General features: G+C 45.8%; 1 protein-coding gene across 1 annotated transcript in view; it reads left to right on the forward strand.

Moving 5' to 3' along the window:
- LOC147629211 (vesicle docking protein) overlaps positions 1-14,058 on the forward strand; it is a 114,891-nt gene that overhangs the window by 78,205 nt on the left and 22,628 nt on the right. Inside the window, exons 5-6 of the mRNA XM_086812473.1 lie at positions 3,555-5,126; positions 5,220-5,288. Of these exons, the coding sequence (XP_086668599.1) occupies positions 3,555-5,126; positions 5,220-5,288 (1,641 nt within the window). The remainder of the gene's footprint in view (positions 1-3,554; positions 5,127-5,219; positions 5,289-14,058) is intronic.

Here is a 14,058-nt window from a genome sequence, read left to right on the forward strand (position 1 = left end):
ATCATCCAAAATAGAAAAGGGAGACTGCCCTCTAGGTGATGCATACACTGATGTACTAGGAGCAAAATATAATATAGCAATGTAGAGATATCTGCCTGTCTCTGCCCTCAGTCTAACGCACATGTACCTAGCTTGCTCATCTCTGCGGACTATATGTATCAGTGGCTGCAGCTCCTCTCTAAACAATACTGCCACTCCTCCTAAGCCCCGTCCTCTATGCTCTGACCTATCTACAAGTCTCCCATCGGTATCCACTAACATGTGGCATGGATTGTCCAGGAGCTTGATGCGTCTCAGAGTAGAAGATGATGTCCCTCCCAGTGAAACTATCCTCAAAAGCCCCTACATCAAGGCGTAGAGATCCATTACAATTCCAAGTAGCAACTTTGAGTGTAGTCCCATGGGTCGCGCGCCGTCATGAAGAGCGCTTCTCCATAATCACCACTCTACCATCTCTATAGAAGGCCACTTTCCCTTTCTCTCGGGCTGTCCTTATCTCGGGCATAACTTCTTTCACGTGGGCAAGCTGCGAGAGTGTGAGGTTATCTCCAAGAAATATTCCCTTCTTCTTGAGTGTAGGATGTCTCTTCAAGAAGTCCTTCTTGGCTTCCATGGAGGGGAAACGAATGATAAGTGCTCTCTCCTTAGAAGATTCGCCACTACCTTCTCTCTTCTTTCCCACTCTCCATGCCTTTGTGTGCGTGGCTTCAATGCCCATCATAGAGAAGAGCTCCTTGGTTTCCCCTTCCGCATCATCACGGTCTTTTAGACCAGACACTCGTACATGTAAGGCCCGGGTCTTCCTCCTTTGATCCTCGTCAAGGGTCATGTTGATGATGGTGGGAGTGGGGATGGGTGGCGATTCTTAACTTTCCCTTTCTTGGCGACCTCGATCCATTTCTCTGCCTCGTCCATCTTCTTTTGTGTCTCTGTGATCACCTCCATCCATAAAGATGTCTTCTCTTTATGTTGGTCCTCCTCCTCTGGAATGATCCTCATTTGTTCCTTGATGGTATTCAGCTCTTCAATCAAGGAGGGCTGAAATTCTCCATCCTCAAGCTTGCCTTGTGAAGTGGCTTCCAACTCCTTTTTGAGGGCTGAGATTTCAGTCGCTTGACTTACAGCATGCAATTTGGCCTCCACTAGCTCCTCCTTTAGGGCTGAAATCTCAGCCTCTTGCTTGGATGTTCTCTCTTCGAGCTCTTGGATTTTGTCAAATCCCTTCTGGAGTTTGGAGAGGCGGTTTATGATTGCGGTAACGGAAGAGTCCACCATCTTCTTGTTTTCTTTGATAATTGTGCTGACCTTGTCCTCCACCTTCACGAGCTCCTCTTTAACTCCGGTCTTGGCCATGACTTTTTGCAGTACTTTCCACAGCCAATGGAGAGAGAAAGAAAAGAAAGAAAGATTTTATTAACGTCTTCCAAAAGACCGAACTCGGCCTATGAGACAAATCGGAGTACATGTATGGGGTATCCTCTGTCATCCCAACAAAATGAAAAAGTACTGAATAAAAAAGCTGAATTTGGGTGTGTAGGGGATGGAGCTCTATTACTAGGAGAATGCAAAGCTATATGCATGGAGTATACAATCATGATATGCAACCTAGCTAGCTCCATCCTGTACCATACTGGGGGTATAAAATGGTATACATCAGTGAAGGGGGTGTCCACAGCTCCCTGAAGAACATGCCTGGGTGTGCTCTGAAGCGAGCCAGTCGCTCCTCACCCTCTCTGTGAAACTGAGCTCTGATCTCTGTCATCTCTCTCTGGTATAGGCGTGGTGTCCGAAAGCCAGGTGTCCTCTGTCTCCTGCGGGCTCTAAGTGTCTCTGCTCTCTGGAGAGTAATTCCCTGCCGTGTAGGGGCTGGGAGGGGTATGGATCTCTGAAAAAATGTAGTAATATGTGTCTGTCGCCCCCCCTCTGGAGCTGTCTGAGCCTGTAATAATGTCTCTCTGTGGCGCTGTATGTCTAGAATGTATCTCCCCAGTATGCGCTGGTCTGCTGCCTCAAAGATCTGGCGTAGGGAATGTGGCTCTCTGAATAAAATGGGATATCTCTCTCTGATGGCTGTATATGCTCTGCATCTGCATACATAATGCTCCTCACTCTCCACCTCCTCTCTGCACAATCTGCATACCCTCTCCTCTCGGGGGATCTGTGCTGCTCTGCCAGTCTCAATCTCCAATCGGTGTGATGAAACTCTGAGCTGACCAATAGCCACTCGGGAGCCGTGTGGTAAAAAGCCCTCCATGTATCTAGGCCTCTCTATAAATCCATCATCAGTGATACTCATGGAGTGATCTCTGTAGTATAGCATCTTCGGTGGAAGAGGCTGTGTAGGCGATATCCATGTCTCTCGTGTATAGAGCTGCCATAGATCCTGTCTCAATACTCTGTTCCTCTCACTATGAGAGAGAGAGAGAGAGAGAGAGAGAGAGAGAGAGAGAGAGAGAGTTATGCTGCTGCCTTGGGGGCTTGAGCAGAAAGGGGCAGGGGAGAGGGAGGCGGGGAGGCGAACACAGAAATGAAATGATATATTAACGTCTCTAAGAGGCCATAGTGGCCTATGAGACCAAAACTGAGAGTACATCTGAAGTTGGTGTCTCATCAAAGAGAACAACTAAATGAGACTAAAAAGTACAATAAATTGATTGTCCTACAGTTATAAGAACAGAACTGTGATACTGAGTAGAAAATATTGGAAAATACTGAAAAATGTATATCAGGTAGATCCAGGTATGTTGATTAGTTGAAGTGTTGCCCTCTCCGTAGATCAAGTATCTCCGCCATGGGGCTGTCTAGAATGGAGAGGTCATAGAAGCGAGGTAGGCGCCTCCGATGCCGAGCAATAATGGCTCTGATCTGGCGATGGTGAGGATGCCGTGGTCGGGATCTTGGTGGGCGTGGCCGACGAGCACGACATAAGATAACTGCTCTATCAGTGGTGACTCCCTGGGAGCGTGGTCGGTGCCCTGATGGCCCAATGGAGGAGGTATCAGGAGGTGTGTGGGCTGGGTTGCTGGTGCTGGTGCGTCGAAGAAATCTGTCAGGGTCCTCTGTCTAGGTACATCATGGCTCGGCCTCCTGTCTGCCAAGAGAGTCTCTTTGTGTCTCCTGAGCTTAAGTAGAAACAATCCCAGGCATCTCTGATCCTCAAAGAGAGAGAGAGAGAGAGAAATGAAATGAAATGAAATGAAATGTTATATTAACGTCTTCAAAAGGCCATAATGACCTATGAGACCAAAAGTTACATCATGGTGGATCTGATACAATGTCTGGATAAAAAACCCAGAAAAATGAAAAATAAAGATGATACTACTGGTACCTAGAAAATGAAACTGGAACTGGAATATAGCGAGGGGGGGGGTACGCTATGGTGGAGGTGAGTGGAATATAGTGAAGGGATACAATATCATGTGGGACGGAGGGGTACACTATGGAGGTGCCTCCATCTCATAGTATGTGCCGCATCGGACACTGGCGGATACAATGTCTGTGTGAGAGAGAGAGAGAGAGAGAGAGAGACCTAACAGTCTTTTGTGTTATGACAGCTTTCTTTAAAATTTGATGTATTCACATTGGGTCCTCTTTCACATGATGTTGGAAAGCTGTTAACAGAACTTTCTGGGATAGCTGATGTCTCTGGAAGGTCAAAAAGGCCTGCTGGGCTATTGCTTATTGATCGCACACTAGATCTCATCACACCAAGCTGTCATGGGGATTCTTTAATGGATAGGTTCTTTGCTTCATTTCCTAGAAGAAATAATGAAAGTGATGTACAAAAACTAATAACAAATCCTGCTGCAGTAAGACGGCGTCCTCTAGATATCAGAGTGTCGGATGGAACAGAGTGCATGCAAGATGCCAGTTCACCCGGTTTTCCAAGCAAAGAGCTATGTGTTTTGATGTCTAGCCTTGAAAATGAAGGTGGCTTTCAAAGCATAACTCAAACAGGCAAAGGGAGGGATGACATGGATTGCAGGCCTTTTAATGGAGTGGTTCCAATGCTGTGTACAATGGGCGGCTCACTTTTTGATTCAGTCAAGAGTCATGAAAGTGGACGCATTGATTTGCTATTTGAAGAGAGGGTCAAAGAGAGTTTACTCATTATTAAGAAGTGGCTTCAGGAAGCTCTTTGTCGAGAGAAGGTGAACCCTCCTGGAAGGAGTAGGTTTGGTGCAATCTCTGTACAAGAGATCCATTCACTATGGAAGCAGTTGTCCCAGAACTTAGTCTCAGCAGTACGGCATGCAGATCTCATCCAAATATCAAAAGCAGTGGAGCTGGCTCTGGGCTCTGTCTTTGGTCCTAAATGGGAAGCCCTTAGCAGTGCAGAGAAAATATTGCTACTGAGTGTAGGTGACTCTAGCCAGAGCGTTGCTTTCCAAATCCGTGATCTGGTGCATCAAAGTGTCGATCCTGTTGATAGTAGGAGTCTACCATTGGTCCAAGCTCAGGGACATAGCCTGCTCTCACTTCGGGATGCTTTAACTCTTGCCATTGTTGGATATGGTTTGGCGGGTGACAGTTTTGGGAGCTCTGTTTCTGGAGGCCCGTTTTCGTGGGAAGAAGAAAGGGAGCTTAAACAAGCTGTGATAGATGCCATTCTACGAGGTCATGAGCCAAATGTTGGCTTCCTTAGTGGCTTAGAGGATTCGCTTGCAGTTCACAGGCATCTGAAAGAGTCAGGGGAAAAAGCTGCTTCAGATTTTCACCAACCGGGCCTGGCAGCAGAGAATAGTGAACAGGATGTTGAGATAAATTTTAGTGAAGGATGGGAAGCATGGGAGGATGAGGATGTTGTGGACTCAAGCGAAAGTAAAGCTGGTGGTGGAGGTTACGGGGAGATGCAGCTTCAACTGGTGGTAAGGGACAGGGTTGAAGAGGTCTTCAAAAGGCTGCACAGAGTTTCGGAGGCAAGAAGGTTTCTTCAAGTGAAGGACAAGTCACTGCCATTGGATGACAACAGTGGCTTTGGTAGCTCGTTACATACACAGAGAAGCTTACTTTATAGGGTACTCTCTTTGATATTTGCAAGAGCTGATGTACCTGGGATGGAGCACCACTCCTCTGCTGTTGGCCGGTTTTTCAAGACTGGGCTTGGCAGGTTCGGACTGGGCCAGGTGATTCAAACGGAGTTTCATACTGTATTCATTTTTCTGCTGTACGGTCCTGCTGCTACTTTGCTCGCGCTTTGACTCCCTTTTTTATGACAGGCTAAACCAAAGCTTAGTGACAGCAAGGTTATACTGGTGTTTGTGATTGGAGGCATCAATGGTGTAGAGGTATGCCGCTTCCACCTCCTGCCTGATGGCTCTTTATTATGCCCTGAGCTTCTTGAGATACTGTAGAAAGAGAGTCACCATTATTGTAATCCCTAGATGAAGAGTTCCCAAGAGCCGCTTCTGGATTCCCCTCTTGTTTGTCTTCAAACAGCTCTTTAATGAAAACACTACTGATGCCTTCCTTCTTTGGTGTTGTTTGCCTTGTCATCTTTGAATTTGTGAGAACCCTTAAAGTCCACTTGTGACAAGTGAAACCCCTGTTGTGACACTCCATGTCTTTTCTAGACAAGTACTTAAATCATCCAGGGGTGCTCGATGGCCATTAGCGCTAGTGGCACCAGCTGCGGATGCCAACCTCTTGCTTATTGCATTCTTGCAAGATAATCTGTCTTCTGAACGCTGGCAGTGATTCTCTTCGGCTGTGTTCTGCTGATCCTGACTTTCTGCCTCTTTGAGTTGGATGTGGGAAGCTTCTTTAGCCTCTTTGAGTTGGATGTGGGGAGCTTCTTGAGCCTCTTTGGGTTTTGGGTGATGAGCTTCTTTAGCCTCTTCCTAAAGTTGGGCATCTTTGTCCGAGTCCCAGATGGGCCAATTTGATTGGTGCATGCCTTTTGTTTTGCAGTAATGCACATCTGTTGCATCTGTACCTGATACTGTTGCTTTGCAGGTTGTGGTGGCGCTCCATTTTGCATCATCATCTACTCTAGATCTTCTCCAAGGTTCTGCTGATCCTCTTGATGATGGGTCTACCATGCTGTCTAGAGCTCATCTCTGGACTCTCCACCTTCTTCAACATTCTGCTTATCCTTTGGAAGATGTGTTAGCTCTGCTTTGTCCGCTGTCTTGTAGTTGTGTGTCGGCTCAAACAACTCAGCACTTACAATTATGTGTGTAGTCAAAAATTGCATTGACTAAACATCAAGGTAGATGAATTGTGCAGGGAAAGAAGAGTTTGAGAGATTATTACATACACCAACCCCCTCCTCTCTCCTCTCCACCCCCTTTCTCTCTCTCATCAATGGCCATCTCCTTACGTTTTACAAGATGACCTACAAGCGAGTCTCCATCGGCGATGCAATGATTGACATTTGAGTTATAAAAGCTTAGTGGGATCTGTCAATTCTTATGAGGCCTTTTTTTGAATAATATGATAAGTCAACACACCTTTCGTGGACAAGCCAATCATTTGCATGGCTTGTGCTTCTTGAACCCCATTCAGCAAATGGTGTTGGTTTTGAGTAGGCTTTGTTTCTTCTTTTTCTACAATCTTTCAAAGCTTTTAGCCATACGAAGCATTTTCACGCTTCTTTCTCTTTAGAATGTGCCTACTTTATTTGAGGAACATAAATGCCAGACAACCGTTGGTTTTCTCATCTAAATCAGGGAACCCATACCATTACAATTTAAAGTCAAACCTTGATCTACCAAATCTCTTAATGAAATATAAGCTAGAAACCTTGAATGGCTGCACTGGCTAGCTCATGTTTGTACGGCTCCCCATTCATATTGTAGCCATGATTGAGCAGCTTGGGCGGCCCGGCATCCCTGTATTCACATGGGAAGGTGGCCTAGGAGGCTGGATGGTTTAGAGACTGCTTGGATATTAGATTTGGTACGTTGCCAAATAGGCTACATGCTACAGTGGACCATTATCTCATAACGGTCCAAACATGGAGTTCGTAGAATTTGAAACACGTCCCAAAAACAGGGACGTTTTGAAACGTACACATTTTTTATTTTTTCAAAAAAATGCGTTTTTTTTGGAACTACGATCTCGTGCTCTGACACCGACTTTGACTTGGGATTCTACATTGGCATAGTTGTTTGCTTTTGTATTCATTGTTGTATTGATCCTGGCTAGCGTGCCCGTGGATTGTTCCTAAATAAATTCCTGAAAGGGGACGGGGCCTGTTCCCCGCTCGGTGTGGTGTACTATGCAAAGTTTCCTAACCCCTTTTTCTTTCTCCCCCTCTCTCTATATCTCTATCTCTTGGATATGTGGTTGAGTCTGTCACGGCATGCCCCGCTGGGCTTACAGTAGTATGAGAGAAGGGTTTCCCTTGAAGAAACTTTCTTGGGGTAACAGAGCCATGTCAAGAGAAGAGAGAAATCAAGAGCCTAATGAAGCGAACAACTATCAGGCCGATCCAGGACTTGAAGATGGGAACCAAGGCCATCGATCCTTACTCATGAGACGGCGGCCATGTCATCAGCAGAGTATGGAGATTTTCAGTAGTTTCGACAGTTTCTCCAAGATGAAGAATTTATTGCTTGGAGAGCCAAGACGGAACAAGACCAAAGAAGGGCTTGGATGTTTGAAGATTTCATCAAGGATCGAGTCACCGAAGGCGAAGGAGTTGAAGCTGCTAAAGCCTATCTTTGGGCCAAAGGAGTCACCATTGCAGAAGGATCTAGAGCTGCCCGGTCTATTTCTTGTGGAGGAAACAGGGAGCCTATTCCTAGGCCTGCTTTCTCAAATGCATCTTCTTCAGGATAGGTAAGGTAAAGAAAGGCGAAGGAGCCTACATCAACCGGCAAGATGGACTTCAAGCCGGGAGAGAAGAGCGTCAAGTTTGATGCTTTTCATGAAAAGCAGGATACACAAAAAGCATTATCTTTTGTTAAACAGTTTGATTCCGCTTTTGAAGGAGACTACTCCTCCAAAAAGCCAAAGCTTCCGATGGTTTGCATGCATTTGAAGGATGCCGCCTTGAATTGGTGGCTAAAAGTGGTACAATAAGGGGACCGAGCCGAAGACATGATCCTATGTTCAACAAGAAATTTCTACCCACAAACTTTGAAGCAGATTTGAAGAAGGAATGCGATGAGGTAAAGCAGAAAGCTGGTGTGAATGTGGCATCATACCTTAACAACTTTTCAGCAGTTTCTTTGAAGTTTACCTCTTATACTCCTATTCCACCACTAATGAAAATGCGAAAGTTTGTGAATGGACTACAACCAAAGCTTATGCAAGCAGTTTATATGGCTGGTCTAAAGTCTTTGGAGAAGAAGTTTGAAGACCAATCCCTATCAAGAGCCAAGTCTTAAGAGAAGAAGGATGGGAGAAGCCTCCATTCTTTTGAAGAAGATTGTCCCTCAAGCAACGTGAGGAATATGCCAACGAAGGGAAGTGTTTGCAATGTGGAAACAAGGGACATATGACTGCAAATTGTCTTGACAAGCTGAAGCAAGAAGCCAGACAGATTGGAAGATCATCAGATTGATATCTTGCCACGTAGTTTGTCAAAAAGAGAGATTACGTAGTCTTGTACCATGAGGGCCATGTTGTGGCTTATGAAAGTCTTTGATGAGGATTTCTAGGATTGTATTGGAAGATATTTTAGAATGAAAAATTTGTGACTTTTCTTGTCATCAAGAAAGATTCTTTTATGAAGTAAATCCGTTTGTGTGTAATGAAGGACTTGAAGACCAAAAGTGTCTACAACACAAGCTTGGGAGAAGCTACTTCAATGGCCTAATAGAAAAAACATTAAGTTCAAGAATGTTTGAAGGTCAAGTTTGACCGGCAAAAGCTAGGAGATTATTGCACCCATTGAATGTTCTATGGGAGAATATTGTTATGAAATTTATCTTTGGATTCCCAAATTCCGGGAATGATGGTATATGGACCTCTTTAGGAAACCAAGAAGATCTACCATGTATGTCATCAGTTGGACCTTTCAGATCATTGGACGACACATAATGCCTTCCTTGACAGTTTATTGGAACCATGTTTACCCCCAGAGGAGCTTGTATTGGAGGATCCACCAAGGTGGAAGGCCATAATAGATTGAGTTTCATTTTGTGAGAAAAAGAGGAAAGATAGTGGTCAGAAAGTTTCTATTGGAATTCGAGAATTATTCGCTATTAGATGCCAGAGAAATACTTCAAGGACTATCTAGATATACTTCGAGCTTATGAGGAAGTGGTTGGTATTTGAAGTACATATATAGACGTCTTGCGATCAAGACAGATTCAAGAGAGAGGGATTGTACCTCTAGCCCTCTTCATTGTATTATATTGGACTGGAATTGATCAATATTCTGCTTATATAATGATTATTTGGACATGCTCTAGTTTGGGTGGCAACGATGCCCGATAGCCCAAGGAGTGAGATTTATGTATGGGAGGCAACGATGCGAGATGACCCATTGGACGGCAACGATGCTAGATATCTTGGACTTCATAGTCAAGCGGTCCTAGCGACCAGATTGCCCAGATGATTGTATTGGACTTCGCAGTTGGGCGGTCATTGCGACCAGATGGCCCAGATGACTATTGGATTTCATAGTCGGGCGGTCAATGTGAGCAAATGGCCGAGATGACTATTGATGAACTCTCGTGTGGTACTAGTGACGAGATGGCCGGTTTCCCTTGGAAGCCAGATAGCTCGAGGAATAGTTGAGTCAATGTCGATGTTGAGCCTCTCTCTAACCCGGATCCCTGTCAAGCCTCTCTCATGCTCCTCATGAGGTAACTACCTGTGTGCAATCCAATCTCCGAGAGACCTGGTTGGTCCCATGCTCAAGGTGCCCCAGGATATATGCGGTCGGGTCCCTAGCACGTGGCCTCTAGGTAAATGGATCAGGGGGTTCCAGACCAAAGGCTGCCGAAGCTGCTCCTTTGAGGCAACTGGAACAATCTGTCTGGGCTGGCCTGAGATGATCCCAAGCACGAAGTAGACTGGTTGCGAATCTGTCCTCAAAGGCTACATTGGCCGTACAGGAGCCACTGTTCTCTCTCTCTTCTCCCGCCTTTGAGTTGGCCGGCAGCAGTGGTGCTACTGCTTTTTGATTGGTCGCCAAGTGGACTATCACATGACATAAATCCAAGCATTGTCCACACATCAGAAACAGCACACAGAGTCAAAGAAATTCAAACATACATCAGTATGCAGTGCACAAGTAATGATCCTCCTGTTCAAGGATTGTCTTGTCTGGTTTCATCGAAAACCCTGCTCCCCCCCCGGTGTGGCTAGGCGTGTTTACTAGACACGATATCCTCGTGGCGGTCCATGGAGCAAATGAGGACAGTGGTTGGCTCACTTTTTCTGTTGGATCCCATGGCATACTAGAGATATCAGAGCACCCCTTGGAGGATTTCAGAGGTTGCACCTTGCAGAGGGTGAGGGTGATTGGTTTTTGGGCACGGGAATGGCACATAGATCCAGCACCGGCTAAGGTGGCCAGGGAGAGTTTATGGCGGCTATGGATTTGGGAGTGCCAACCTCTCACGCGGTTGCAGTGGGACCCTTTGGGACAGCTTTTGGTCGAGGAAGATCACTCTCTTTCTTTGGCTGATAGCACACAGGAGTTTGGCGGTCGGTACTTGGCTGGCAGTTGGAGGTCGGTGAATAGCTTGCGCGAGGTGCGGCCACCCCTAGGAGTCTCAGCGACATTGCCCTTGGGATTTCCCGAAGGCTCAGTAGATTTGGGAGCGGATTCTTCGTATCTTCGCTATGGACAGGGCATCGACCCGGATCATCACTTGGGGTACCGTCGCTTGGGCTACGGAGGCTAGAGTGGTCAAGACTTATGAGAAGGATGGGAGAGGACTAGCCCTTCAGGTCTCCCACCATCGTATTGCAGTAGTACCAGGCACAGCCCCACGGATAGGTGACTGGAAACCAGGCTTTTGTCAGAGATGGGAGATTTGCAGTAGCATAGCATCGATGCAGTGAGGCCATTGAGAGTACCCTCACTCCGCCGGCTGAGACCATCAGGAGCATATGGCTTGATATCATTTACACTGAATGGGAGAGAGAAATTAGGGTTAGAGTTCATGTGTGGGAGACATACACAGAGAAGCAAGGGACAGAGAGAGAGAGTTGTGGGGATAAGTCAACTCATCAAGATGTGAGTGTGTGACTCCCCTATCACACATGTATATTGCACTAGTACACATAGTGCACTTAGAACATTAAAAGTACTAAGTGTACTATGTACTATAACTTATGGGCTTGTACACACTATAAGGGTGGGCATTATGCCTTTACCCCAACAACCTCCCACTTAAAGGCAAAGTGCCCTTAAATGAAGGAAAAGAAAAAAATCAGCATGTACATGATAATATACAAGGCCATATCAAGGCTGAAACTGGCCTCATCCAATGCCCATCAAGTGTCTGCAATGAGCAAACCGCTCCGGAGGCAAACTCTTTGTCAACAGATCAGCCGGGTTGTCATCCGTATGAATCTTAACAAGCTGAATTTGCTTGTTCTCTATCACCTCTCTGATGAAGTGATACTTCACATCCACATGCTTCGTCTTTGCATGAAAGACAGGGTTCTTTGCCAACTGGATGGCACTCTGACTGTCACAATGCAACAATGGAATATCCCCTGTATAGCCCGAATCAACCACTAACCGAGATAGCCATAATGCCTCCTTGCAAGCCTCTGTGGCTGCAATATACTCGGCCTCTGTAGTAGATAAGGCTGTGCACTTCTGCATCCTGGATATCCATGACACAACACCTCATGTGAATGTAAACACATAACCGGTAGTAGACTTCCGGTTATCTGGATGACCGGCATAATCCGAATCCGTGTAACCATGCACTAATGCATCCTGTTTGCCAAAACAAATGCACATATCTTGTGTGCCCTTCAGGTATCTCATGACACCTTTCACTGCTTCCCAATGCTTCTTGCCAGGGTTGGCCATGTATCTAGAAACCACTCCCACTGCAAATGCAATGTCCGGCCTAGTAGCAACCATGGCATACATGAGACTGCCACAAGCTGAAGCATACGGAATCTTGGCCATATCAGCCCTGCCACTATCTGACTGTGGGCTGTCCATAGCACTGAGTTTCACATATGGAGGCAAAGGAGTACTAGTCTTCTTCCCCCCGTCCATATTGAACCTCTGCAAAACTTTGCCAATGTATTCCCTCTGAGACAAATACGACACATGCTGATTTCTGTCCCGAAGTATCCGCATACCCAAAATGTGATTTGCATCACCCAAATCCTTCATATCAAAGGTCTCATGCAGCCTCTTCTTCAAGGCATCCATCTCTTTACGAGATTTCCCGGCAATCAACATATCATCAACATACAAGATGAGGATCAATAGACTGCCATCCAAAGCTTTCTTGGTGTACAAGCAGTGATCTATGTCACTTCTCCTGAATCTCTGAGATTTCATGAATGTATCAAATTTATGATACCATTCTCTTGGTGCCTGTTTGAGCCCATAAAGACTCTTTTTCAGCTTGCATACAAGCTTCTCCTTTCCACTTACTGCATAACCCTCTGGCTGTTGCATATATATCTGCTCTAACACAGCTCTAAGTGTGGTCATTTTGACCACTGGAGAGAAGATCTCATCAAAGTCCACACCATATTCCTGCTTGAAGCCCTTAGCCACTAACCTGGCTTTGTACCTTGGCTTTGCATCTGGTGCAACTTTGAGCCTGTAAACCCACTTGCATGGCAAAACCTTCTTGCCTGCAGGCAAATGCACCAACTTCCATGTTCCATTTTTGTGCAGAGAATCCATCTCTGACTTCATGGCACGCTCCCAAAGAGCCTTGTCGGCCCTCTGTAAAGCCTCCTTATAACATGAGGGCTCCCCACAGTCAGTGAGCATCAAGTAGTCAACCACCCCTGGAACAAACCTGTCAGGGGCTCTGGAGGATCTAGTGGACCTCCGCACCCAATGACCATCATTTGCAGGTTGCTGTCCAGCCTGCATATCACCCATTGGTGGCTCCTGTTCCATGCCATAAGGCTGAAATATCATGCCCGGTATTTCTTCTAACTGTGGTATATCCATAGGGATATCTTCTGCCATCTCTGGCTGTCCATTTGGACCATTTTCAGCACCATTTAAGGGCTGGTTTTCCTGCTGTAATGGCTGATTTACAGCCCTTGGTTGTTGTCCATGATGTCCATCATCATCAAAGATGACTCTGCCAGGCTCTTGTTGCCTTGCAGGCTCCTTATACATGCATGTTTCATCAAAAATGACATCATTGCTGCGTATAATCTTTCTATTCACGGGATCCCAAAGTCTATACCCCATTTCACCTTTGTCACTATATCCTAGGAATATGCATTTGTGAGACTTAGGATCAAGTTTGGTGCGCATTTCCCTGCGTATGTGCACGTACGCAACGCAACCAAACACTCTCAAGTGCTTGTATGACGGAGGCTTCCCTGTCCATACTTTCTCTGGCACTTTCCCACCAAGCCTCGTGTTAGGTGACTTGTTTATAAGGTGAACGACTGTCATAACAGCTTCAGCCCAAAAACCATGAGGTAACGCAGCATGTGACAACATAGAACGGACCTTCTCCTGAATGGTCCTGTTCATCCTCTCTGCTGTCCCGTTTTGTGGAGGATCATAAGGAGTAGAGAGCTCCCTCTTGATGCCTTTAGCATCACAAAAGTCCTGAAACTGTTTGGACATATACTCTCCACCATTGTCGGAACGCAAAGCCTTCAGTGTTTTGCCTGTTTGATTCTCAACATGAGCAACAAACTTCTGAAACACTGAGAATGTATCACTCTTCAAACGAAGAGGATAGACCCACACCTTGCGTGTGGCATCATCTATAAAAGACAAAATATTTTGCCCCTCCCAAAGAAAGCTGAGGCATCTCACATACATCTGTATGCACAAGCTCTAACTGAGCATCTTTTTGTCCAAGAGCTTTCTTGTGGGGGCACTGTAGTTGCCTACCATATATACAATGCTCACAAAACTGAAAACTTGATAACTTTAGAGAAGGCAAGTAACCCAAATGAGACAATTGCTCCATT

The sequence above is a fragment of the Cibotium barometz genome, chromosome 18, assembly GCF_041138505.1.
Source record: "Cibotium barometz isolate CiBa-2024 chromosome 18, ASM4113850v1, whole genome shotgun sequence".
In the NCBI taxonomy this organism is placed as follows: domain Eukaryota; kingdom Viridiplantae; phylum Streptophyta; class Polypodiopsida; order Cyatheales; family Cibotiaceae; genus Cibotium; species Cibotium barometz.